Below are 26,682 nucleotides of genomic sequence, written 5' to 3'. Positions count from 1 at the left end.
GTGTATAGGGAAGCAGGCTGGAGAAAATCAGTGCTGTTTCTCTGAGTCTTCTTGAGAGAAGACAAATCTGAAACAGTCATGACGTGGGAGCTGTGAGCTGCAGAAATTAAAGAGCAACTGCAGAAATTCAGTTTGAAGCAAAAAAAAAAAAAAAAAACAGCAAGGAAAAGCCAAGGAAAAGCATGACCTGGACCTGTCATGGGTTTTATTCTGAATCTATCTAAATTCTTCCATCCTCAGTCACACTGATTCTCTTAAAGTTTGGATTTGATTTTAGACTTGTCACTTTGCACTCTATACTGTATAATAATAATAATAATAATTATTATTATTATTATTATTATTATTATTTAATCAGGTTTTGATTGTTGTTTAGGTTTCTTTGTATACGCTAAAGTTTCCCTGATACTCTAAAGATGTCAAGAAAGTGTTCAAGAATGGACAAGTAATATGGAAAATGAATATGGACATGATTTGCAGTATGGGGCAGGGGTAAGCTCAGTGGTTAAGACATTGGACTCCTGATCGGGAGGTCCCAGGTTCAAACCACTAAGCACCACCAAGTACCCACTGTTGGGCCCTTGAGCAAATCCCTTAACCCTCAACTGCTCAGATATAAAATGAGATAAAATATAAGTTGCCCTGGATAAGACTGCAAAATGCCATAATGTAAATGTACATCATTTGTTTTCTGAGCTCAGTGGTAGGTTTGTCCCCTGCGGAAGGCGCAGGTTCGGTTCCCACCCAATGTCCAAACCACAGCCACTGGATGCCGTGCCTGAATAAAATGGAAGGGTCGCGTCAGGAAGGGCATCCGGTGTAAAACCTGTGCCAAGATGTACAGATTGGATGCTCTGCTGTGTGCTTCGTCGACCCCTCGACAGAAACAGCCAGAAGTCCACTAGTTAGTTTTATGAGGAAAGGGTTAAAGGTACACTACATGCACCTTCCTAGGTAAAGTAGAAGGGAAAACAATTCAGGTGTAATTCTTTTGTTGTTAGAGTTAAGAATCATTTATTTTTTTAAAATAAATTAAATTTTTATATTTTTGCATTTAAGGTGGTAATATGTTGCAATTCCTCTATGATCCTACAGGTGGTGTGCTCTAAACTATTCACACACCGACTGTGTGTGAAGTTTGTTTAGAATTGTAATGAAATCTGTGATATTTATGAAATTATGATACTTATAGAATAACAATACAAATCAAATACCCAGGTAACCTGATAATATCATATTGCGTTGTGATTGATTTTTCCCATGACTACCATTAAGTACCATTTTTCTCCAAGAGTATTGGAGAGTGTGTGTCTTTGAAGACATTAGTATGTATATCAGTATTTGTACTTTTTTTTTTTGTGTTGATTAAATCCCAATGTGACTTATTGATACTACTGCTTGAAAGTAATCTTTAAAAAAAGGGACAAGAATAGGAATAAATAAGGTATGGACACTGTGCATTGTCACCTTGCATTTCCAGGGTCTCTCATATGGGCAGGTTTGGTTCCCACCTCAGGTCTCTGTGCTTGGAGTTTGCATGTTCTTCCCATGCTTGGTGGGGTCCCTTCAGGTACTCCGGTTTCCTCCTAATAGTTGAATGACATGCAGATTAGGCTAATTGGTGAACCCCACCTCGTGCCCAAAATCTCCTGGGATAGGCTCCATGCCCCTGCAACCATGTAAACAAGATAAGCGGTATAGAAGATGAATGAATAAGTATGGTGTGATGACAGGAATAAAACCTTTTGGTTTTTGTTTTTTAAACCGGGTGAAATTTACAGAAGACTTCAAGTGATGAGACTCTTAGCCGCAGTAAATGAGCCACAGGTCCATGAATGACCATCCAGGCTGCGGTGGTGTAGAGCTCACTGCAGTCATTCCTGTGAGCATCCAGCGAGTAGAACGGCTGATCCTTGAAAATCGACAGATAACTTGTCGCTAACTTGCAAAAGAGACGCATCTGTCTGTGGGAATTGTACACAAAGTCATTCACCAACTTCATAGGAACTCAGCTGGGAGTTATTGCCACATCCCCTGCACAGTCCTGACATGGCTCCAGGCCATTATCACATGTTTGGACCATTAAAGCAGTTCCTGGGAGGCCGGCGTGTTGGACATGAAGTGGAAGTCCGATGAGAAAACTTTCTACCTTGATGGAATCCAAGAACTAGTCCTGCTTTTACTTTAGTGCATCATGTAGTAGTAGTTTCCCTTTCCTTGTTTTGCATGTACTGTTAAATTGCTTGTTAAACATTTTCAAACATAGATTCATTGTTATGCACATACTGGTTGGAGGCTTGTGCAAAGCAAAATGCTCCAATCTGGCAACCGAATGAGCAAGGGCGCTTTTTTTTTTCTTTAATTCAGAACCCTCTTGCCATGGTGGTGATACTGGGTCTTTGGGTTTTAGGTTTTATTAGGTTTATGGCTTCAGGATTTTTTTGTTTGTTTTAGATTGAAGTTTTTTTTAGAAGATCATACGCTGGAAAAAAAAAAGCAATATCACACCTGCCGTCAACTATAAATCCCGTTTTGGCTTTCCTGCGATTGTTATTATCATGTTATTATTACAAAGTACCAAGCTTGATGTGAAGCAGCACGTGACATTTAGGAGGCTGTTAATTGTGGGTCGCTGCATATATAACCTCTGAATCTTGTGCCTGTAAAGTTGCATGACGAGTGGGGTGACATCTATGTCTAGCATAAATCTTCAGCGATCAGAAGATTTGCAGAGAAATCCCATGATGTCTTCCTCTCTTTCTCCCTTTATCTCTGTCGGTCTCTCTCTTTCTCTTTTTGTAGTCACATGGATGACTGAGAGCAAGTCTCAAACTCAACTGTTTCACTGGATTGCATAAAAAAAAAAATCCTAGAATGTCAAAGCAGAGCAAGCTAATTCTGTCCAGCTTACGTCTGTTCACCAACTCCGATCCCAGATGCCAGAGTGTGTTGACTGATCCATGGTTGATTGAGTTCATTAAATGTTGCGTTGAGTCATTTTCGCCAAGTTTGCATCAGTGGCCATGAACGCTCCTCGTTCTGCTGCGTAAGCCGTGTTTATTTGTGGACACTGGAGAGACCCCGAGGTCGGTTTAGACCCGCCTTTGTTCTTAGCATTAATGTTATCACCTCATCTGTTTCTGGCTTGCTCCACGCACAGATCTCCTCGTTTCTGTAGACCCGAGCACGTTGTCTGCGGATAAGCATTGTGTGTTCGTGGACGCCAGTGGCCTCTGGCCGTTCTCCATTTAATACCTCTTTCCTCGTTGTTGGCACGACGCTCTATGATATGCTGTCCAAATAGGGAAATGAAGGACAGACATTCCTGGAAAAGCACAGAAATGTCCAGATCTGTTTGGCTTCCAAGAGTGTGTTGTGGTAGAATAAGAGTGGGAGACAGGGTTTCAGCACTGTGAGAAAAAATTGGAGAGACAGAGCTTGATGGTATTTGTGGAAGAGTAAGAGAGTCAGACGGGGTGATTTACATTCTTTAAAGACTCCTGTGCATTGAGCAGCATTGTATGGGTTTGATTAACAAAGTCCACCAACGTGCGATGCCTCTGGGCTTGGACATTCGGAATCGCCAGTGACCTTCTCCTTCTTCAAATTATATAAGAGGATATGATGTGCTTTCCACATGACTGAACCTTTGTCTGATGGAGACTCTTTTAAAGTTTTATCTTAATGATTTGTTACTGTACTGTGTCCAGCTGCAATCCATTGAACTCGGTGACCTCTGACATGGAAAAGTGTACGTGCAAGAGCGGTCAGTTAGCTCGGAATTCCAGGTCGGAATTTCGGGCAACATCCAGCTTGCCTGAGTAAACAGATCTAGCTTTGCATCTGTTTCTGTTTGATAAAACTGGTTTGGACTTGATATATGTAGATTTTCACAATGTTGTTTTTGTAACAACTTTGTAAGTTTTAATTTATCACATAATTCTATTCATTCCAGCATAATCTTGCTAACAAAAAGATGAACAAGATTGCTCAGCGTTTCCCTAGAAAATCTTTCAGGCATGGTGGCAAGAGGATGATAGAGGTCTTTCAGTGCACGTGCAAGATGTTTTAATATGTAGTTTTTTGCACAGCACAACTGATGTTTGGTAATTTCCCTGAGTGTGGCATTGTGGCTTAGTGGTCGCCTTGCACCTCTAGGTCCTGGGTTTGAGTCCCGTCTGGGGTCTGTGTGCAAGGAGTTCTCCCCGTGCTTGATGGGTTTCCTCTGGGTTCTCCAGTTTCCTCCCACAGTCCAAAGACCTGCAGATCAGGCTAATTGGTGTTTCCAAACTTCCAGAGTGAATGTGAGAGTGTTGACCAGAGGTTGTACCATGGTCAAACAAATTGGAATAAATACAAAGGTCACCACAGGGTTCCACAGTCCCAAGTTAGACTACAAAGGTTCCTAGATGGATGAATGGATGGTATGGGTATAGAGCAACCAAAGTTACCCAGAACAAAATGCAGTGATACCTCTGCATACAAATTTAATCCATTCCAGAGGCAAGTTCTTAAGGCGAAATTTCGTATTTTAGTATATAGAAAATAATGTAAATGCAGATAATCCGTTCTAGTCACCCTAAAAAATATTACTAATATTACCAATTTCTACTATAATCATATTTTTGCATATAAAAACAAAAAAAACATTTAAAAAAGACATGTAAATATAGTAAAATATGAAATAAATAGACATTAAACCTCACCTAACCTTAATTAATGATTCGTCTGGGCACCGGCTTTTTTAAAAACCAAACTGAAAGCAGCTCCGTTTTCTTCCTGCTGCTGTTCTTGCTACTGTAACATTCTTGGGGCCCATGGTGATGGGGATGTCTTCACTAAATCTTACACAAAATTCAAAATGCAAAAAAAAAATTAAATATGTAAACTCGCTTGGCTTGGCCTTTCACTGACGCAAACAAGTTTACTAGAAGTATGCACAACTGAATGTACACGCGAACGGAAGTATGTTTAACTGGCAGCATTGCTCATACGCCGGAAATTTCTTGCTAAATTTTAGTTCTTTAGTCGAAAATTCGCAAGGCGGAGCATTTGTATGCAACTTATTTTTTTACAGTATGTAATGAAAAAAAACATCGTAAAACAAGGATGTCTGAACTTTTCTTTGTCGTCCTTTAAAGCACACAGTGATATATATATATATATATATATATATATATATATACATATATATATATATTTTTTTTTTTTATTACATACTGTATGTAAAATGCTTATATATGGATGTGTAACAAAATAACCAGAAATGCAGGAGTAGTCCTAAGGTTAATGCAGTAATGTTAGTCAGTAGATCTTAATGTGCACCTTAAATAATTTTAAAGGGTCAAATAATATAAAAAACACAATTGTTGCTGGCTAAATTAAAAACACAGCAATTTACTGTTACCTATGTGTGAATTTTGTAGCTATAAATTAGCTATAAAGTTGCTAGCTAACATTGTCAGATTAACATTTGCACCAAGTTTGTTCCCGTTAAACAGCAGTTCTTAGTTACACTTGTTAGTTGCTAACTAATCTCTAGCTAAAGTTATCAGATCAATTTTAGTGCCAACTGGGTATTAACAGTTCTTAATTGAAATAGCTTTCTTTGGGAGCTAAACTTTAACTAGCTTTCATCAATCGCTAAACGCTAGCTTTATTTGAGCTAAGTAGCCTTACATTTACTACTGTAGGTTAACCAGAGGCCCATATTCAAAGCTTTTGTAGATAGATAGATAGATAGATAGATAGATAGATACTTTATTGATGCTGAAATAATTTACTCACTCATCATCTACACCACTTTATCATGTATACAGGGTCGCTGGGGGCCTGGAGTTTATCCCAGGAGACTTAGGGCACGAGGCGGCATACACCATGGATGGGATGCCAATTCATTGCAGGACACACACATAGAAACACTCATTCACACCCTATGGGCAATTCCAGGAACGCCAATTAGTATAGTATGCATATCTGTGGACCGTGGGAGAAAACCGGAGTACCCAGAGGAAACCTGCCCAGCATGGGGAGAACATGCAAACACCATGGACACAGAGGTGGGAATCGAACCTGTCTGTGAATCGAACCTGGACTCTGGAGGTGCAAGGCGACAGTGCTAACCAAAAAGCCACCGTGCCGCCCCAAAAGAAATTTCATAAATGAAAAAATTACAGCTGGACTGTGCAGAGATGGGTTCCATATCCATGGAAAACATTATAATGCTAATTATGTCAGATAATGCTAGTAGAAAATAAAATGCATTTGTAATAGCTAGACATTATCTAGAGTCCTCTAATATACATTAGCGCTAGTTCTTTGCTGAATACAGTTCTCAGGTGAACCAGCTACAGTTGACATCTGTTGTTCTTAGGTAACATCACTATTAGCTACATTTAGCAGGTGATCTTAGATGTAGTTACTGTAATAGTTCAGCATGATTTAAATGACTAAATGCTGTTTTTTTTATGCATGAGGAATCTAGTATGTTTGAACCACTCTTAAACAGCCTACAATAAATCTAAATTAACAACAGAGATGTTAGGAAAGGGGTCTGATTAGAGGAGCCTTTGTTTGCAGAAAGAGAAAATAAATGCCTTAATAAGAACCATTGGATGTCTGACAGCGAGTCTTACAAGTAGACAATAAAACAAGTCTCTAACAAGAAGAAATGAAACCAAAGGGAATTTGGCCAAGTGGCAAATCTCAGGAAAAGCCCTTGGAGTTTGGACAGAGTAAAGAAGAGGAGAAAGAGAAGAGAGAAGAAGAGAGGGGCCCACTGCAGTCCTTCAGCATTTGTAGTTGGTATAGCGTCGGAGGTGGAGGGGGGGACAAAGACGTCTTAGTGTTTTAAGACTCCCTGCTGAACTGGGGCCATTTGACTTGCTCTCAAAGGAAATGAGGGCAACCTTAAACCTGCATCCACCTCTTTTCCACCGCAAACTCGCCCCCTACACCGGCCCCTACACACACACATACACACACAGACACACATCCTCAGTTGAAGCCTGAACATTCAGTGTTATATTGTGCTTTGAAGATAAAGGGAAATGTATTTCTCCCTCATGTGAGGTGAGAAAGGGATCTTTGTACACCAGGTTCGGTAAGATGGAACACTAAGGGCAGTATTTTAAAGCGAGACATGTTAACACGACGAGGCAGTCGAGCACAGCACCATGCAGGAGTTTCAAATAACTTTCCAAAACAATGTTTTTTCCCAAAGCAGAGACAAGTCACAGAGGGAAAATAGGTTTATTTTTTCTGGGGTTGGAGGTGCAAATACATGGGAACACACAGACACAGACATCACATTGTTTGTACTATAAGTTGCTCATCAGGAATGGTTATCCCAGCTGGGTGAAAGAGTGCATAACTTCTCTTTCTTTTTCTCTCGTTTGCTTCCCCCTTGAGCTTCCCTCTATCTCTTTCTCCCCCACTTTTTTTTTCACATGACAAAGCGACTTGTTCCTTCAATCCCATTTCCAAATTGTTTCCCATCTGCTCCTGATTACCTTTCGTTGCACTTGGTAATCTGCCAACCATCTGGGTTTCCATATTCTCTTTCTTTCCTTCTCCTTCTCTGTCTTTCTTTATCTCTCCGCTATTTTTTTCTTTTCCTTCTCTCTTTCATTCTCCCCTCTTTCAATTTGCAAAAAAAGGATGGAGTAGAGGTTAGGCTATGTCCAAAAGGGAGAGAAATTGAAAGTGAAAAGAGAGAGAGAGAGAATGAGTGTTGAGGAGAATTAAGTTTTTGGCAGCTGCTACAAATGAAAAAGTAAATAAAAAAAAAAAGGTAGACAGATAGACAAGCAGATACTTTATTGACGCTGTAGGGGAAATTGCTTTGTTACAGCACACATAACTGCAAAATAAATCTCTAGTATGATTATGTCAATTGTCCAAGTACAGATTCACTAGAGATGAGTTAAACACTTGAGACGCAGAAGTCTTAATATACTTTCCCTGAAGGATGAGGTGTGTAACTTCTTAAATATTCAGGAACGGGTACCCTCTGTTGGACAGGAGGAGATTTAAACTTCTATCCGATGTGATAGCAGTATAGAAAACATTGTCCATCATGGTCATCAGTTATGACACAAGTTTGCTCTCCAGCTTACTTCTAGTAGGTTAAAGATAAGACGGAGATTATACATGTCAATTCATTTACAATATGCTGGCCTTTCTGTTTCTTATTACACCACATGCAAGTGGTACCTATGGAACAACATAACGCATACTTGAAAAAAAGGAAGGTTCTGCTTGTCTGGTTGATGCTTTTATCCTGAACATCTTACAAATGGTGCAACGGTTAGCCGTGTCACCTTTCATCTCCGGTGTCCGGGTTTGATTCCTGCCGTGTGCATGGAGTATGTATGTTCTCCCTGTGATTGGTGGGTTTCCATGGTGGGAAAATTGGTGGGTTAAGGTTCTGTCACGGTTGTAAAAATGGGAATAAATACAATGAACACCACTGGCCTCCATGGCCCCTAGTTGGACTACAGAGGTTCATGACAGACATGTGAAAAGTTAAAAAGTTTAAACCCTTCGCTAAAGGACACAACAGTGGTTTTGAACTCACAACCATCTCATAGGCATCCCAAAGAGTTACCTGCTAAGCCACTATGTTTGGTATGTTAATGACGTGAAGGCAGACAAAACTTGAAGGGGTCCTCTTGTTCTGAAGCTCACCACTGGTTTTCCCGGTAGTATCACTTTGCATGGAACTGCCTTCAATGATGCAACCATTGTAGCTTGCCAGTGCTAAGCTTTAAACTCAAGGCCTTTAAACTCAGTAGCCCAAAAACTTAAAACTTTGACCCACCACATCACATTAGAAATCCTATAATTTGTTTTTGCATCACTCGAGAACTTGTGCGGGAAACACAACTCACGTTTTACTTGAGAACTGATGTGTGACGTCTAAACAGGAAGGAAGAAAGTATGTTCATATGGGGAGCACCTGTAATCACTATATGACAGTTTTGAACTCACAAATTGCAGAGCGCTCCACAGGTAGCCTATTATCACTGAAATCCTAAGGGCACACACCTGCATTTTCCCCTATTCTTAACCGTTGTTAGTTTATAATGTCAGAATTACTGGAGAACACATTATCCCCACATGGCCTCTAGTTATATTCAGGTAGGTCTTTTTACATTATCTACAACTAAATGGGGCACAGGTTCTAATTAACTACAAGTGTGAACAAGCTTGACCAAGACCAGCCTTTTCAATGCCTTTCACATTAATGAATAAGGCACAGATCCGAGTACACTTGAGTCCAAGGTCTGGTACATTTATGTAGTGTGAACACTGTCACCTGCCTGGACACATCTAATGTTCGCGAGTTCGCTTTTCAATTGAGCATGGTACGGTACACTCGGGCAGAGTTCAAATAAAAATAAAAGTCAGCCGTACCTAAACAAGCAAGTGGACCTCAGATTAGCATCCGACTTCATTAACTATGTCTGTCTACTTGGAATCCTGTGTATGCACAGGGCACAAGTCGATATCTTCTTTTGACGTCATTCGAGGTGGTTGCTCTAGACATTTCCCCCCAAAATAGCAATAATATTAAGAATAGTGTGCTGGTGGACTTCCTTGAACATTTCTTCTTTGTTGTTAATTTTGTAAGACAACTAGGTGCATACCGCCGCCACTTGCTGAATCAGAGAGTGGTGATGCGCAAGCCTACTCGGGTAAGTAATGATATTACTAATGTGAAAGCTGCCCAGCATGGTAGTGAGACTGGGATGCAGTTGTACTTGGGGGTGGCATGAAGCAGCCATTGGTAGTGTGAAAGCCCCTTTTATAATTTAAGTCATTAAGGCCTGTGGGCTACCATCACCACTTTGGTACATTGACTTGACATTTACTTTTACACAGTACAAGGTCTTTCTTCATGCTCCAGACAAACTTGTGTTGTAAGACTTGAGAAAACTGAACAAGCCCTTAGGACTCCTGAGTAGGAATACTGATGATACTGATAATAAATGGATTTTAGTAGTCTTGAGAAAACTGTCCAAATGCAGGAGACGACATGGAGTATAAGCTGAAGTTGTGGAGAAGTGGGTGGTTGTGTGATGTGTGGTAACCACCCTGAGGCCTCCTCCCTGTCTGCCTCCATAAAGTGCCTTTATCTGGTTTTCTAAAGAACATTCAGACTGTGTGTAACTCAGGGGTTTGTTATTGGGGCTGCAGCCTACCTCCATGATGGGACTTTGGGAATTGTGAGGCCTCTGTTGAGTGGGGAAAAAGTAGCGAGATTTCTCAAATTGGCCAATTTTCATTAATAGCCCCTTTAGTTGGCATTAAGACTTTGGTGTGATTCTTAGGAAGTATCAGGAATACTTTCTTTGACACTGGTTTTAAGGCCCTAGTGAAAGGCCAGCTATAAAGAATTTAGCTATTCACACAGCAGAGTAGTCGTGGCTTGTAATCCTCTAGCTCTTATCTTCAGTAACAACATGATCCTGGTCAGGGTTGAGTAAGAGTACACTGATACTCTTTACTGTAGGTAATAGACATGTTAACATTCCTGGACATATACTGTACCTGCAGGATATGTTTGAAGTAATAATGATTGATTTGCATCGGATAAGGACAATATTTGGTTTTGGCAGGGGACGATAGGAAAAGAGCCCTTCCTGGGGAGTTTCCATTATGAAGAAAAAAACTGTGAATCAAAAAGAATGATTTTTTACCAGTGTGTCAATTTAAATGTTATATACTGTATGTTGTTAAAGAGTATATCAAGTGCTTTGCTCAGTGTCCCAAAACCGGTGCTGCTTTCAGATTAATTGGCCAGAGCTTTAGCTGCTTAACATTTTATCCACGCTAATGCTGTTATGTCTTCCTGCAGCGTTGTGCAGTGTTTTCGCTGCTGATTATCGCCTTGTTTGTCTTTTCTTCAGCGTCTTCAACACTACTGATTTCTCTCCCTGGCTGTGGGAAGTGGACACACAGACGAGTCACACATCTCGCAGAGCTGCCTGGAAGTTGAAGTTGAACATACAACTTTGCTCAAACACAACATATTGAATCCCGGAGTTGCTGTCATGGCCCCAGAATTCAATGCGTCACTCTGGTGAGCGGTGGGGCGAACCAGGCAGAAGACATGTTGGCACGCAGGGACGGGTACCGCACTGAAACTAGCTGTAGTAACCATGGAAACGGTGTGGAGGAGCTTGGCCTGTGTTGGGGTCATCGCCATGGTAACCGCCGGAGTGGGAGTGAGCATCTCTGCCCAGGAGGGTCAAGGTAATGGCTGACGAATTATCTATATCTTATTGACCAAAGTATCAGGTCATTACTTTAAAAGTAATTGAAAGTTTATAGTAGTTTTTACTAACTTTAGTATTATTCAGTGCAAATCTGTCATTCGGTTAAAGCTGTACCATTTACTTTAAAGTTTTTAAGAAAGTGATTATATCATAAATTCATGATCACTTCTGGTACTAATGGTAAGATTGTTGGTAATAAAACATGAAGTGTCCAGGTTTTTTTTTTTTTTTTTACAGTTTAGTAGCTGGAAAGCATAAAAAATGACTTGTTTGTTTAAACGGAAGTTTCGTAGGATATAATATTTTATGGAATAAACTGTCTGCGGTGCAGTCAGACTTTTGGGGACTGTACATGTAATTACACATTGTAGGAAAGGTAAAATGTGGTTTGCGCTAATTTAACAAGTAATGGGACAAATATGCTGACAGGGCACAGGGTAGTGTTTTTTCTTCCATGTACTTTGTCCTTTAAATAGCTAATGAGGTTAGACATCATGCTACCGGCATTGTGTCATGTATCGGTTAATAAAGACCTGCACTGAGTGCGTGTGTAATCTTAGGGCTCAGACAGGCATTTCATGGTTTTATAACTTAAGCGTGCAATGGTTCCCCACGAGACGGACAAAAACAGAGACAGGATTGCACACGGAGTTATGAATAGGCTCGTTTGGAGCTGTGGACAGGAGTCCTGTGGTTATAGTGGCCTTCATTCAAGGAAAAAAAAAGGACTTTCTGAACCTGACACACAGATATGCATACGCTGTTCCACGAGCCCTGGATCAGCCGTGACTGGATACAGCTGTTGGACACTTGAAAGAGAGAGAGAAAGAGAGCGAGAGAGACCCAAACAGGCAGACAGACAAGCAGACAGACAGACAGACAGATGGCTGCTGTTTTCCTTGCATTCTCCAGGAACAGTGAGTCATATTCATCAAGTGTTCCCGAGTAAAACTAGTGATTTAGGACCAACTTCTCTCTTTTTCCAGACAAGAGTGCTTAAAAAACACTATATATATATAGCATAGAATTTATTTTAATTATCTTTTAGAAAATAAATCTAAATCTCCTTGCTTTTCAATACACTTTGTCCAACAAGCTTTCGTATTCCTGCATTAAAAAAAATGTTTAAGGCTGAGCTACAAGCCATGAATGCACCGCTGTCTTCAGTTCTTCATCAGAAGTAAATCTTTGTCCTCGTAGGGCTGCGTTCAGGGGACCAAACAGGTGAAAGCCTGATGGTGTGAGGTCAGGACTATAGGGAGGATACTTTAACACCTCAAAACGAAGTTTCTGCAGAGCGTCAACAGAGTGTGAGTGGAAATGCGTGGACGTTTGTCATCAGCCGTGGACATGGACTGGCGTCCCGCTCCTTCTTGATGGCAAATGCTTGTGCGACAGTATGTGGCGAGAAAACATTTTTCCATACTGAGCGAGAATATTTCAATACACTCAATATCACCAGGTATACCCTCAGACCCCAATAAACGAATCTGCTTTTCTTTATTACAAATCACAATAAATGGGGCGCACCCATTTTTGCTTTACAGGTTACGACACGTTCCGTTCACACCTTAACAGAAACGCTGATAAGACGACCAACAGTGGTTATAAATTTAACTGGAATGCATTACAAGTAGTGTCCTTATGAATATAAAGTGCTACAAGATTAAAACGCAATAGAAATATTTGAACGTCACTGTAAATATTGACATGTATTTCCCTCTTTAAATAATACGGTCACTGCCCTCACTCGCCCTTTTACGCTGATGCGTAATTTTGTTGCAGTCTGTAAAAATATATCAACATTTAAAGTCTTTAAATGTTGATATATTTTATTATTCTGTTGATCTGTTTAGCACTGTTACGACTCTTCCAATTACGATCCCTTCTTTTTCCATTTGACTTCTGCTCCGCACAGCTGTAAATGTGTGTTAATTTCAACCAGATTACATGAACATTATTTCTCTTCACTTGAAGTGGATAAAGAGCCTCATGCCGAGAATAAAAGCTGTTTATTGCTGACTCGTCAGAAAGAGGATGGAGTCCAGTCATTTTGCTTCCACAAAACATTTGTTTTGAATATGAAAGCGTGAGAAATTGGCAGTGTGGCGTGAGAGCGTGTGAAGACGAGTGAATGCCAGTCTCACGTTCAGCCTTCACAGAGCTTTACTAGCTAAACCAATTATTCCAAATATATTTTAAATCAGATATACTCCCAGTCTTGTCATTTGAATCCAAGACTTTATTATTATTTTTTGTTGTCTGTTGGCGTTTATCTGATTGCCCATGTGTTCCCTTCAAAGTGGACCCGCATCCTCAGCTAATTCTCCTTCCAAGACCCTCTTATCAAATTTTCCTTTATTTTCCACTTCCACATTTAATTAAGGGCTTTTTTCCTTTCGGTCTCTGTAATGTAAACTATAGTGAGTGTGTTTGAATCAAAGGTGAGTGCTTTTAGTGTTTTATGGGCCTCTCTGTTGACTTTATGAGAGAATAATGGGGGTATCCTGCATCTCCCCTGGGCCTCGTCACAGAGATTAGAGGAAAGATCAAAAGGCTTTAATAAATAAATGGGCTTCCCTATATGTGCAGGGAGAGGTCTTTCCGCTCATTGTAGTCCAATGTTTAGTTAAGAGAGTGTTTGGGTGCATAGTGGTCCGGAAACTAGGTGTGTGTCAACGTCTTTTTAATGATGAGGAAGTTGTATGGCTATGATTTTTTTTTTGTATGTACTTGACTGGTTTATTTGATTGATGGAATTCACAAGCTTAATAAGATCATGTGGAACTGGAAGGGTTCTGCTCTCTGGTGGTCCCTGACCTCATTTTGCTTTAGGAAATTGCTCCATGTAAAACACATAAAAGTGTCTAAACGTATTTAAAAAAAACACATACAGACCTGAGAACCTGTATAGATCTTTTTATGTACAGTTTAAATGTGCCCGGGATGGTTATTCTCGGATGTACAGCCTTCTTTAAAACACTTCATCAGTCAAATGTTTTACTGCATTCATGAAAAAGTTAATCACAAGTCCCGGTTTGACTTGAATGACCCTTGTATAACAAATTTGTTAGGTATTAAATGCATTTCCACTTTCTGGAATTGTACTAACACATCAATCAATTACACTTTACAGTGTGCAGGTGTAAAGTATTGGTATAATTAGTATAATTATTTTTATAATTATTGCACCATATTGAACAATCAGGAGAGCTACACCACTCCAACTGGATTATTCCCTTTCATTACACTAAATAACGGATGACAGAGAGAAAGCATGAATAAGCATGTACTTAAAATAGCAAATTCATGCTGCTTTGGATAAAAAAACTGAGCTTCCCGAAGACATTAGTGACGTTACAAAAGCATTAGATCAGATATGAGCTCAGTGTCAGTGACACTTGGTCTGCCTGAGAGAGGTGTTGAAAACCCAATGAAACCACATGTAAAACCTCGAATCAGATTTAATCAGATCAGGATGGCTGGTTCTGGTTAGATTCTTAAAGAAGTGTTTTCAGTTTGATCATTTAGGAATCTTACGCCTGCAGTTTAAAGCCTGTTAACAGCAGATTAGGACCGAGCAAATCTTGGCTCCTAACAAGACCTGTTCCTACTGCGGAGTACCACAGGAAACAACTAATGGGCCTAACATGTTTTCCCTAAAGTCAATCAAAAACCAATCCCTGATATCCCTTCATGCGCTTTATTTATCGTCTTGCACTTGTTTGAATCTTGAATCCATGCTTGGTGGGTTTCCTTTGGGCACTCCAGTTTCTTTCCACAGTTCAGAGACATAAGTTGTTGGCTGATTACTGTTTGCAGTAGTGTTTTATTGGGTGTGTGTGGGTATATTTTTGTCTGATGGGTTGACACCCCATCAAGAGTGTACCCTGCCTTGTTTCCTGGAATAGGCCCTAGGCCCACCAGGACCCTACACAGGCTAAGCTGTATATAGTATAAATGGATCTACCAAGAAGATTCAGTCAAATTAAATTCTGGGGACAGAAATAGATATATCAAAAAGATTAAATCATATTTCCATAAAATCTGTAGATCTCGCAGCTTCCAATTCCAGGTTTAACTCCTGTAGATAAGTTTGGACGTCCAAGGACTTCTAACGTTCTTTGTCAAATGTCTCTGCCTGAAACACTACTTACAGCATGACATAAAAAATAATCAGGTTTTATGTTGAGTTTCTGATGTTTTGACATTTTTTCCATGGTTAGCTTCATCTTGGATTGCTCCAAAGCAAACGCTACACTCATTTTCTCGGCAAGTCAAAAGATTTTACAAATCCTTAATAAGTCAGGTCCTTGGAGAGCTCGCACTGCGTTTGTCCAATGGCATTCTGTTTTACAAAAGCGGGATTTTCTGCTTGTCCCGTTCAGAGCTTATTTTAAACTGGCTCTGATGAAGGAGCACCAGCCAAAGTCTTTATTTCTCTCCAGAGCCAGTGGATAGCATGTTAGCATCTAAACCCATTAAGGAAAGCAATGAGTTGGACAGCTGGGGGTTTCAGAGTTGACCTCACCCATTGGTGCTAAACATAAGCTATTTATAGTGTAACTCCTTGGAGAGCAGGAAGTATACAGTTTCAGGGTTTCTGTGGAAACAGTTAACTCTCAGACCTTTGGACCGCTAGCTTTGGACTCTGACGCATGTGGTTAAGTTTGTATTGGTAATTGCTAAGTAGACTGCCAAATGCCAGAAACACCACTCAGATTCCCAAGTTTTATTTCTGTTTAGATTTTGTCATACCTTCTGAGTGTCTCGATTCTAATTGGTCAGAAAGTTTTTATTATTTTCTTTGAAAGCAGTGACAGGTTTATATTAATGCTCCAATTCTAATCTTACTTCTGTATTATGGACGCTCAAGAGATGTTTAAAGAGTTTGTAAAGAGATGTTTATTTAACATTTATGGAAGAAGTGCTCAGTGTCCGAGCTGAAAATATTGACTTTATTATGGATTTATGACAAAACGCTTTTAAAGGATCATAAATCCTATTTTAAAATCTTTACTCAAATTAAGCTGTTTTAAATTCAATTTTTATTGAAAGAATATTTTCTAAAATGCAGCAAAATTGTCCGCCATGAGGTCACTATTCTGAGCACAATTTTAGCTTATCAGAGAACATTTAAAAATATGCTTACTTTACATAAAATTGTACCCCTGTTATTATTCCACTAATATTCTAACTTCTTCTATTCATCTTCAGCTGCATTCCTCTCCACTCTGGCTCACTATGAGATCGCCGTCCCGATCCGTGTTGGCCCTCGAGGCGATTCACTGTACAATGGCGAGGCCTCAGACAGGCACAGGCGCCATCGGCGGAGCGCCGAGACAAAACAGGAGGTTCCTGAGCCACAGCTTTATTACCAGCTGTCCACACCGAGCACCAGCCTCTTCCTGAACCTCACGCTGCAGAATGGCCTGCTGTCCCGCAAGTTTCGTGTCGAGTACTGGAAGAAAGGCAGACTGGCATGGAGTCACCCATACTTCTCCGACTGCCAGTATGTGGGGCATCTGCAGCACCAGCCCCAGTCCAGCACTGTGGCCCTCAGTAACTGCAATGGCCTGGTAATATCTTGCATAGATGCCCTGAAACACGAATATGTCTATATCATAAAACAAGCTTTGGATTGGACATAATAATGCTAGACTAGTCCTCCACCTTTCAGTTTGTTTTTTAGCCCATTTTCCCATATACTCACCAATTTGGTCAGCTGCCAGTTCCCACTAATTCCCTTGTGCCCAGTGTTCCAGGATATCCTCCAAATACACCACAACCCTAACGGGAATGAATAAATAAGGCCATCTCTTGTTGCTCCAGGATTAGTTCCTCCCTACTCAGACCACTGTTTATGCTAGTTTTGTCTGTTTTTTTAAACAAAAAAAAAAAAAAAGAAAGCTTGCAAAATTATCCATACAAGCTGACTTCATGTGATTTACGCTGCTTAAATAGAAAGCATCCAAAACCTGGATCTCAACTGCCTGTCTTCTTGTAGCCCAAATGAAACCTAAATTTAGATCAACTCGAGTATTTCTAAACCTTATGCTGCAGGATGGATAGTAAATTCTCCAACATCTCTTCTGTTGAGTATACAGATTCAGGGCCAAAGCTGATTACTTGCTAAGGGTTTGTTACCTTTACCCACCTGGTGTGACTCAAACCCTGCACACTACAGTTCAGGATTTACTGGAACAAACCACAGCTTCTGAAGTTCCTAATAATTGGTACGTAAAGTTGAACCAGGTGTGTTGAACAAGTGTTTCCTGAATCCGGTCCCAGGGGAACTCAGCAATCACAACTTTACATTTTCCTGGCACTAAAACAGGTCAGTCGTTTTATAGAGGCTTTGTTTGCAGATAATGAACCGCAAGTGTTCTTAAATATCCTGTCAGGGATGATTATCTTAGCCAGCTCTCTGGGTTGTGAACAATTTAATATGGTCAAGTTAGTTTAGTTAATATGAACTAAAACTCCCTCAGAAGTTCTGATTAGATTGTTAGTTTTCTGTCTAACATTTGGTATAACATTAGTATAGTAAAGGGTGTGAACTTAACATTAAGGTATGTGTGTAGGTCATGTTAAATAACGGTTTAGCATTATCTGTGCAAATTGTAAAAATGTGAAATATTACTAAAAAATTTCCTTACAGATTTTGATGAAATATCTCATGTTGGCTAGCTGTTGAAAATGAGCAGCAATGAATTCTAGTTATTTCTTCTTAACTAAAATAAGCATGACGATCAATATATTGATATTGAAAAGAATATCTCAGACATACTGATATTAACTAGCTCACAATTTAGCCTGATTAACCAATTTTACATTTTCTAGCACTACTAGTAAAAATTTTAAACATTTGTTATAATTACAAAATTTCCTTCATAGATTCGCTCTATATATCATGTTAGTTAGCTGCCTAAATTTACTATAAATGTTAGCATTTGTGAATATAGTAAAAAATATCTCGCAAAATTTTGCCAGTAAAATTTATGTTAGTTTGGTGTCAACTTAAGCAGCAAAGATTGTAAATATTTGTACATATTCCAAAAACATTCTCTGGTTACATAGCCAGAAACATGTTATATATTGTTATATATAGCTAGTAACTAACTGGCAAGTTACCATTAAAGCTTAACATTTCTTTAAGAAGAGGACTTAAGGAAAATGTTTAAAAGGAAGTAAAATCTTAATTGTTTTCTAGTTTTAGCAGTAAGGAACGCAAATTGTGAATATAACAAAAATTCCCTTTGAAATTCTCTGTATATTTTTATGTTACCTAACTGCATAACTTTACCATTAAAAAACTGCTAGCATTTGTGAAAGTGACTGAAAAGTCCCTCAGAAACTCTGTTTGGTTAGCTCATGTTAGCTAACAGCTTAACATTCACAGGCACAACAAGACTCATTTGTGGATATGATGAAAATAATCTAACAAAAATTTTATCTTGCATAGCTAATGTTAGCTAGCTGTCTAAGATTAGTGGAGACTATTGTTAACATTAGTAAATATAATAAATAAATAAATAAATAAATAAGCATTCATGAACTCATTAGCATTCATGAACATATTAGAGGGCAGTATAGTGTTAGCAAACATTTGTCAATCTCTCAAAAGTTCTATCTGTATAGCCAGCATTAGCATATGCTTGAAACTAACTGAAAAATAATCCTAGACAGCTCATTAAGACAGGGATGAGTAATGACTAAACGTTTGTTAAAATGAATGAATGAAAATTTAGCTCAAATTAGCAGGCCAGCTACAGTTAGTAGTGAAAATTGACTTTAAAAAAAAACAACACTTTTTCTGGTTAGCTCATGTTAGCTAGCTTTCTGCTGTTAGCAGTAATGGACAAAAAAGTCCGTCAGAAATCTTGTCAGTATGCTAGCTAACATTCTGTTCAGGCTACCTGTTTGCATGTGTATGAATCAATGCCGATGACTTTCTTCTACCCATTAAAAGACTTTCCTAATTCATAGACATAAGCAGAACCTTTCGTGTTGAAATTGCTTAAGGTGTCAGTTCAAATAGTCAGCAGCACAACTTCACCAGCCTGACAACACAAGGGCGCTTATTCTTCTCTAGGTTTTTTTTTTTTTGGGGGATTAAGAACATGTGGTAAAAATTACCGACCCTCCTATTCTGGAGTCTAAAGCCATCACTCCTGCAGGATGATATGACAATCCTTGCTGTCTTCTTCTCTTGTAAGAGAGAGAGAGCACTTTTTGTGGGGGCTGTTACATACAGCTGTTCCTGCGGCTTCGTTCCCAGTGCCAGCTGATTTATTACTCCATTCCACAAACAGGTGTTTTGGATCCTAATGATGGATTTGGTTTCGAGCAGCGTGCTGTGGCATGCTTATTACCAACCTGCGCCAGCAATGCACCTGCGTAAACAAGAGCGAACAGAGCCAAGACTAATGGCTGCTTATTTATGTGCACTTAGATACAATTTCAGCTCAGGTTAATGAGGGACTAAAGGCAAGACACCGGCTACTATTGGCTCAGTGTCCTGGGAATTTAAGGGTTTGCTGGTATATCTTGAGGAGAGGTTAAAGGAATGGCTGATATGATGCCATCACAATACACTTTCGTGAAATACTGTATATATATATATATATATATTTTTTTTTTATATACTGTATAAAAAACACTATTTTGTGATACTTAACATTTTTACAATAAATCTGGAGTAAATGTTAAATTTTTGTTCATTTCTAAACTATTGTTGTATTGTATAATTTTAAATTGTTTACATTTGTAATTTGTAGTTACAGTTTTAAACTTAAAAATTTACAAAAGCTTGTTATAAACTAATTGGAAGCAGTTGATTGTGTTACAAAAAACATTTTTAAAGACATATTTAAAAAAAAACAGAACAGATACAGAACACAACAGTTACAAACTGATGTGTTTTTTGTGTTTAAATTTTTACAAAGTTAAATGTATTATTTTTTTTACAAAGTTTTGTACAGTTTTAAATAAATGTTTACAATTAACAGTTTTACAATTTTTTAAAATTTGATTTTGGTTTTGTTATTTTACACTTTAAACTGTAGTTTTAAATCTGCAAAGGAAATATTTGATTTAAAATTTGCAGTATAAATCTATAAAATTGTAAAAATGTTAACATTTTCCAGGTATATACAGTACATTTTTTTTTACAAACTGATTAGGTACAAACACAACAACACAACATGTTGTTAACAATTTGAATAATTTTAAAATCACTGGAATTTTAAAATGTTAACATTTTTGTGATTTTTAAAAAAAGGAAATATGGTTTAATTAGCTTTAAATATGCAAAGATTATTAGTTTTTTTTACATTCTGGAAGCAGTTAATTTACAATTCGCTTTTATAAATCTTTAACATTCTGAAGATTTTCCTTATTTTTTAAACTTATTTTTCCCTGTTGTCAATTCTGTAAAGCTGTTTTGCGGATATGACATTATTAAAAGGTCTTTTTTTTGTTGCAAATTAATAAGTTACAACAGATTAGTTTTCCACTTGTTTTGATTGTTTTGTTTGTGCCACTTACATATTTTTTACAAACTAATTGAAAGTTTATGTTACAATTGTAAAATGTTTTAAATCACTGAAATTTTAACATTTAAACAGTTTTACATTTTTTTAAATGAACTAATTAGGAATTGTTTTTTTTAATAACTAAAATTATAAAATGTTTTTAAAATACAAACTGATTAATGATTTCTTTTTCAAATGTTGTAGTTTTTAGTTTGTACAGATTTTTTAAAAAGTTGTTTACAAACTTTGACCAGAGGTTTGAGTTGAAGTTATTGTGTTGAGTTTTATCAGCTTGTTTTCTTACAAGCTGATAAGAAACAGCTGAACTCTTGTTTTATGTTTTCAAATTATAAATGATTAGCCTTTTCTTTTAAGTATCAAGGGTCACACACATGTTTATGCACTTAAACCACTAGAGTCTTTTTTAAAGGTTCATAAAAACCTTAATTAATACCAACGAAATGTCAACCATATGCCATAAGCTTAAAAAAGGTCTGTTTTATTGCAGGCTGTCTTTAAGATGTGTATATTTTATATGGGATTCATTTCAAGGTTAATATTTGTCACATTTTCTCTTGCAGCAGGGGGTGATCGTAGCTGGTAGAGAGGAATACCTCATTGAACCTTTAGTTTCTGCTGAAAACCAGACAAGCGCCGATGAAAAAGAAGCGCGCCCCCATGTGGTGTATAAGAGATCGTCTCTGCGACACCTTTACATGGACCAGTCCTGTGGCGTCATTGGTAAGATGTCAAATATTATAAATGCTGATGATTGCAAGGGATATTGAGCCTAATCAGGATGTAATGCTGTTCAACCTTAAAGGTTAAAGCATGTTTCTTTATTTTAGATGAGAAACCAAGCAAAAGCTTCGATTGGTGGCAGAGAACAATTAAACCTCCCAACCAGATGGGCCGTGGCCAGCTGCCACTAAAGCGTTCGGTTGGCCGTGAGCGCTACGTAGAGACCCTGGTAGTGGCTGATAAGATGATGGTGTCATACCACGGGAGGCGTGACATTGAGCAGTACATTTTGGCTGTCATGAATATTGTAAGTTTAAAATCTTTTTGTTCCATGAAAACAATGATGTCACGGATTTAAACGATTGACATCGTTAACAATGTATCTAGCTGTCTAATTTAGAGTTTAAGTCTAGTCTAAAAACCTTGAGAGAAACCAGACTCAAAATGGAACAGTACCGAGTGTGTTTACAGGGTGTTCAGGAGAAGCAGACAGTTTTGAGATGCTATTAGCTGCAAATCTCCAGTTTCCAGATGAGATTAAACACTGATGCAAGAATGAGAACTATTTTACAAGACCTCATCCTTAGCATATAGAGTGGCAAGAAAAAGGATGTGAACCTTTTGCAATTTCATGCTCTTCTGCATTTATTTGTCATAAAATGTGTTCTGATCTTCATCTAAATCAAGTGTGTTGACAAATATAATGTGCATACAATAATAACACAAAAAAATTCTGAACTTTCATGTCTTCACTGAACATACTCATTCAGCTTTCGAAATGGTAGTGGGAAAAGTAAGTGAACCCTTGGAATTAATAACTGGTTGACCACCCGTGAGCACTTCCTGTAGCAGTGGATCGGATCTGCACATCGTTCAGGAGGAATTTTAGCCTATTCTTCCCGGCAGAACTGCTGGGTTGAGGTCTGGGCTCTGACTCGGCCACTCCAAAAGGCAGATTCAGTTTTTCTGAAGCCATTCTGTTGTGGACTTGCTCTGGTGTTTTGGGTCATTGTCCTGTTGCAACATCTAACTTCTAAAGAGTTTTGGCTGATATACAGACATTCTCACATTACCCTGAAAAATTTTTTAATACGCTTGAGAATTCATCTTCCCCTTAATGACTGCAAGCTAGCCAGCCTCTGATACAGCAAACCAGGCCCAAATCATGATGCTTCTTCCTCCACTTTATGCGACTTTACGCTTGGGATGATGTTTTCATGATGGTATGCAGTGACCTTTTTACGTCAGATGTAGTGCTGTGTTTTTTCCAAATAGTTCACCCTTAGTTTCATCAGTGCACAAAACATTTCGAGTGCTCTTTCGCAAAATTCAGGCGTGCAGCAATTTTCTTTTTACTAAGCAGCGGCTTCCTTTGGGGTGTCCTGCCATAGACACTCTACTTGTTTGATGTATTTATGTACTGTAGACTCATAAACACAGATGTTAACCAGTTTCAATGATGCCTTCAAATCTTCGACTGACACTCAGGGTTGTTTCCTTACCTCATTGTGCTCTTCTGGTCATTTTGACTGGGTGCCCAATTCTTGGTAGAGAAGCCACAGTCCCAAAGTGTCTCCATTTGACTAACCGTAGACTGGTGAATGTGTAAAGTCTTTGAAATCACTTAGTAACTCTTTCCAGCTTTACGTAAATCAACAATTCTTGACCATTGATTCTCTGAAAGCTCTTTTTGGCGAGGCATGTCTCACATCAGCGTATTCTTCGCTCACACTATTTCTTCTTCATCTAAACTCATTTTCTTAACAAGTCTCCATGTATACTAACACCTGACTCCAATTAGCCATTTAGAGGTCATTAACTCAAGGATCCTTTTTCACTAGAACCATAAGGTTTTCATGGTTGTTTTCAATAAAGACATAAAAGATCAGACCTTTTTATGTTATTAATTTAGGCTCATTATATTTGTCGATGCTCGTGACTGAATGAATATAAGATCACATTTTATAACAAATTAATGAAGAAAACCATGACATTCCAAAAGGTTCACATATTTTTCTTGCCACTGTAATGTACATTTCAGCTCTGTTTTTTTTTTTTGTTGTTGTTTTTTTTTTTTAGAAAGCTGCAAAGTTGAGGGTTTTCTCTGCTTTATTGAACCTTAATCTAGGTAATTTATGATTTCCTCAATGATGAGCTGAAGATTTCGTTCAGTGTCAGAGCAGAGCAGAAATAACTCTAAACGCCTTGTTAAATTTGAAGTCAGCTAAATTGCATACCATAACGATGCAGTTTTTACAACAGACTGTAAAGAGCCTAGTGTAAAGTGTCAGAGTTTATAGCGAGGTCAATGAGCTTTACATATCGCAGAGGAGAAAAGAGAGAAAGAGAGAGAGGGACACACATGCACAAAGAGACAGAAAGAGAGAGAGATAAAGGGAGAGTTGGAAGGAGAGAAAAAACAAGAAAGACAGAGACAGAGAGAGAAGGCTCTTTTTAAAGACTGGTCTTTTCTTGTTTCCCTGGAGGTCAGGTTGCCAAACTGTTCCAGGATTCTAGCCTGGGGAACGCAGTGAACATTGTGGTGACTCGACTGATCCTACTGATGGAGGACCAGGTAAATCACACACACACACATACAGTACACCAAAATTCAGTTCGCTGTATAATAGCTCCTCCTGAAAGATTTATAATATTTTCAAACTCATGAAATAGTATAAGGATTTTTCTTTAATGGGGAAGTATATTGTGTATCGGTAAGAATGAAAATGAACGTTTACAGGACTGTAGTGAGACCAGCCAGGTTGTACGGTTTGAAGGCGTTGCTTCTAACAAAAAGACAGAGGTGGCAGTGCTGAAGATGCTGCGATTTGCTTTGGGAGCAACATAAATGTAGAGGATTAGCTATGACTATATCGGCATTGGACAATGGCAGAGGAGGTATGAGGGGTATATTAGCCAGGGGTAGCTCAGTGGTTAAGGCATTGGACTACGGTTCGGAAGATCCCAGGTTCAAACCCCACAACCACCAAGCTGCCACTGTTGGGCCCTTGAGCAAGGCCCTTAACCCTCAACTGCTCAGATGTATAATGAGATAAAAATGTAAGTCGCTCTGGATAAGAGCGTCTGCTAAATGCCTAAATGTAAATGTATTAGGAGGAGCATGTTAGAGATGGAGCAGCCAGGCAGGAGGAGAAGAATAAGGCTCAAGAGGAGGTTCATGGATGTGGTGAGAGAGGACATTAAGGAGGAGTAACAAAGGAAGAAGTGGTGGACAGAGACAAATATGGAGACAAATGGTCCGCTGTGGCAACCCGATAGAAGAAGAAGATTGTCATTAACCTTATTTAGGAATTGTATTATTTTGTATTGTTTATGATAAAATGTTCTTTATACTGTATATAAAGTGTAAGTTGACATTTATAAAGCTTACTTCATTTCATTCTTTAACTGTAATGAGTTTAAAAGTGGAAAAACACTGAGGACACGCTGCGTTTGAAGTTTGAAGTGTCCTACACAGAGTTCAGTCTGACCTTAACCCCACTGAACACCAACTGCACTCCAGGGCTCTGAACAAAAATCCCCAGAGCCACGCTCCAAAATCTAATGAAAACCCTTCCCAGAGGAGAGGAGCTCATTATACGCAAGCAGATGAATCTGGAATAAATCTGGAAAGGCATGTTCAACAAGAACACATGGTTGTGATGGTCAGGTGCCGACAATCTATGCATGCTTATTCAAGGCATTTACGCACCAAAGTGGTGTGTATATGACAGATTATAAATGATGGACACACACAGACACTCCTCCCCGTTCAGTCCTCAGACTCGGAGAAGCATAACGAATACATTCCACGGTGTTTATGCCCCACTCAAAGAGCTTCTTGTTTGTTAATTTGCGGACTTAGTGTCCTTCCTGTTATGAGTCGATCCAGACAGTCGATGTTGAGTCTCGTGTGTTTGCTGTTCTGCCGTATTTGGTGCACTCATGACTGCAGCATGTCATGCAGTTGCTGTTGATTGGGATGGATGTGTGTGAAAACCGATGAATAAGCGCATTAAAACATTTATGTATGGCGACAGGATGGCGGGTCCGGTCTGTGGTGAAGCTGCTCTCTCTCTCTTTCGCTCTCTCACTCTATCTCTCTCTAGCTTTTAGAAAAGAGAGACATACAGGAAAGCAATAAAAGGAGCATCCAGAGCCAGAAACACCCAACAGCATCTGTCAATTAATAACCCTGTGCTGTAATAAAGTCACTAATAAAATCACTGTTACTAAAGTAGACGTTCTAAAATAACAGCACGCCCCAAAAATAAAAGATAACAGCACTCTAAAAACACCAGCAGTTTACCAAGACTTACCTTTTTTTTTTGTTTATTAAAGGACCCATGTTTAAACAGGGCGCAGAGCTCCTCCAAAAGTGTATCCCCCTAAAATACCCCTTTTTTCTACCTCAATCTCCCTCTGTCTCACTCCTGTTCCAAATATCCCATTTCAGTGTCTATGCAAATGAGCTCCTGCTAAGCCCCGCCTCCACCACCAGAGCTTGAGCTGAGCAACAAACTGGGAGAGAGTATCTTCTTATATGAGGTCACATTAGGAGAAAATCTAATCGGCTTGTTTATGCCTCGGCCAGTACAACAGTGGAAAAAAGGAGAAAACGTCATAATTTTGTTTGATGTTTTAGTACAAGCAAACAGGAGGCCTTAAAAATGACTCAAATGTGAAGATCGCGTGATACGTCTCCTTTAAAAAAGGATGTGTTTACCTTTTCACCCGTTTATAGTTAGGTTCAATGTTGTGGAGTGTCTATGTTATAAGTTGTCATATACATTAAATAGGAGTTATGTTACAGTCATTTAAAACAGTCATACCTTCACCAGCATAATTTTTTTTTCCTTTTACGTGGCTTGTAATATTACAATGAAATCCCAAAGCATACACTCATCTGTCTTGAAGTTTTACCAAAACTTTCCCTTTTTTTTCTTTTTTTTTGATGAAGACTTCAATACATGAACTCCTTCCATCCGTAAACATTTCCTTAGAGAAAACCTTCACATTAACCCTGTTTATATGAATGAGGTGTTAGGCTTTATTAGAATGAGTGCATTCATTTAAACCTGCGATGTGCTGGTGCGCTCTTGTTAGAGCTGCTGTTATGGGAA

At 38.8% G+C, this 26,682-nt stretch overlaps 1 protein-coding gene across 2 annotated transcripts in view; it reads left to right on the top strand.

The window, feature by feature from the left end:
* Positions 1 to 26,682, top strand: part of adamts10 (ADAM metallopeptidase with thrombospondin type 1 motif, 10) — a 64,945-nt gene that overhangs the window by 480 nt on the left and 37,783 nt on the right. The window contains exons 2-6 of one of the 2 annotated variants that reach the window (XM_053503441.1): positions 10,914 to 11,259; positions 16,500 to 16,861; positions 21,403 to 21,559; positions 21,667 to 21,866; positions 24,051 to 24,134. In XM_053503441.1, coding sequence (XP_053359416.1) covers positions 11,166 to 11,259; positions 16,500 to 16,861; positions 21,403 to 21,559; positions 21,667 to 21,866; positions 24,051 to 24,134 — 897 coding nt within the window. In that variant the 5' untranslated portion in view covers positions 10,914 to 11,165. Of the gene's footprint in view, positions 1 to 10,913; positions 11,260 to 16,499; positions 16,862 to 21,399; positions 21,560 to 21,666; positions 21,867 to 24,050; positions 24,135 to 26,682 lie in introns of both variants that reach the window. The other variant, XM_053503440.1, reaches the window with a different exon arrangement.

Source organism: Clarias gariepinus, chromosome 9 (genome assembly GCF_024256425.1).
Source record: "Clarias gariepinus isolate MV-2021 ecotype Netherlands chromosome 9, CGAR_prim_01v2, whole genome shotgun sequence".
Taxonomy (NCBI): domain Eukaryota; kingdom Metazoa; phylum Chordata; class Actinopteri; order Siluriformes; family Clariidae; genus Clarias; species Clarias gariepinus.
Note: the sequence above shows the minus strand (reverse complement) of the source record. Positions and strands in the feature narration are given on the sequence as shown.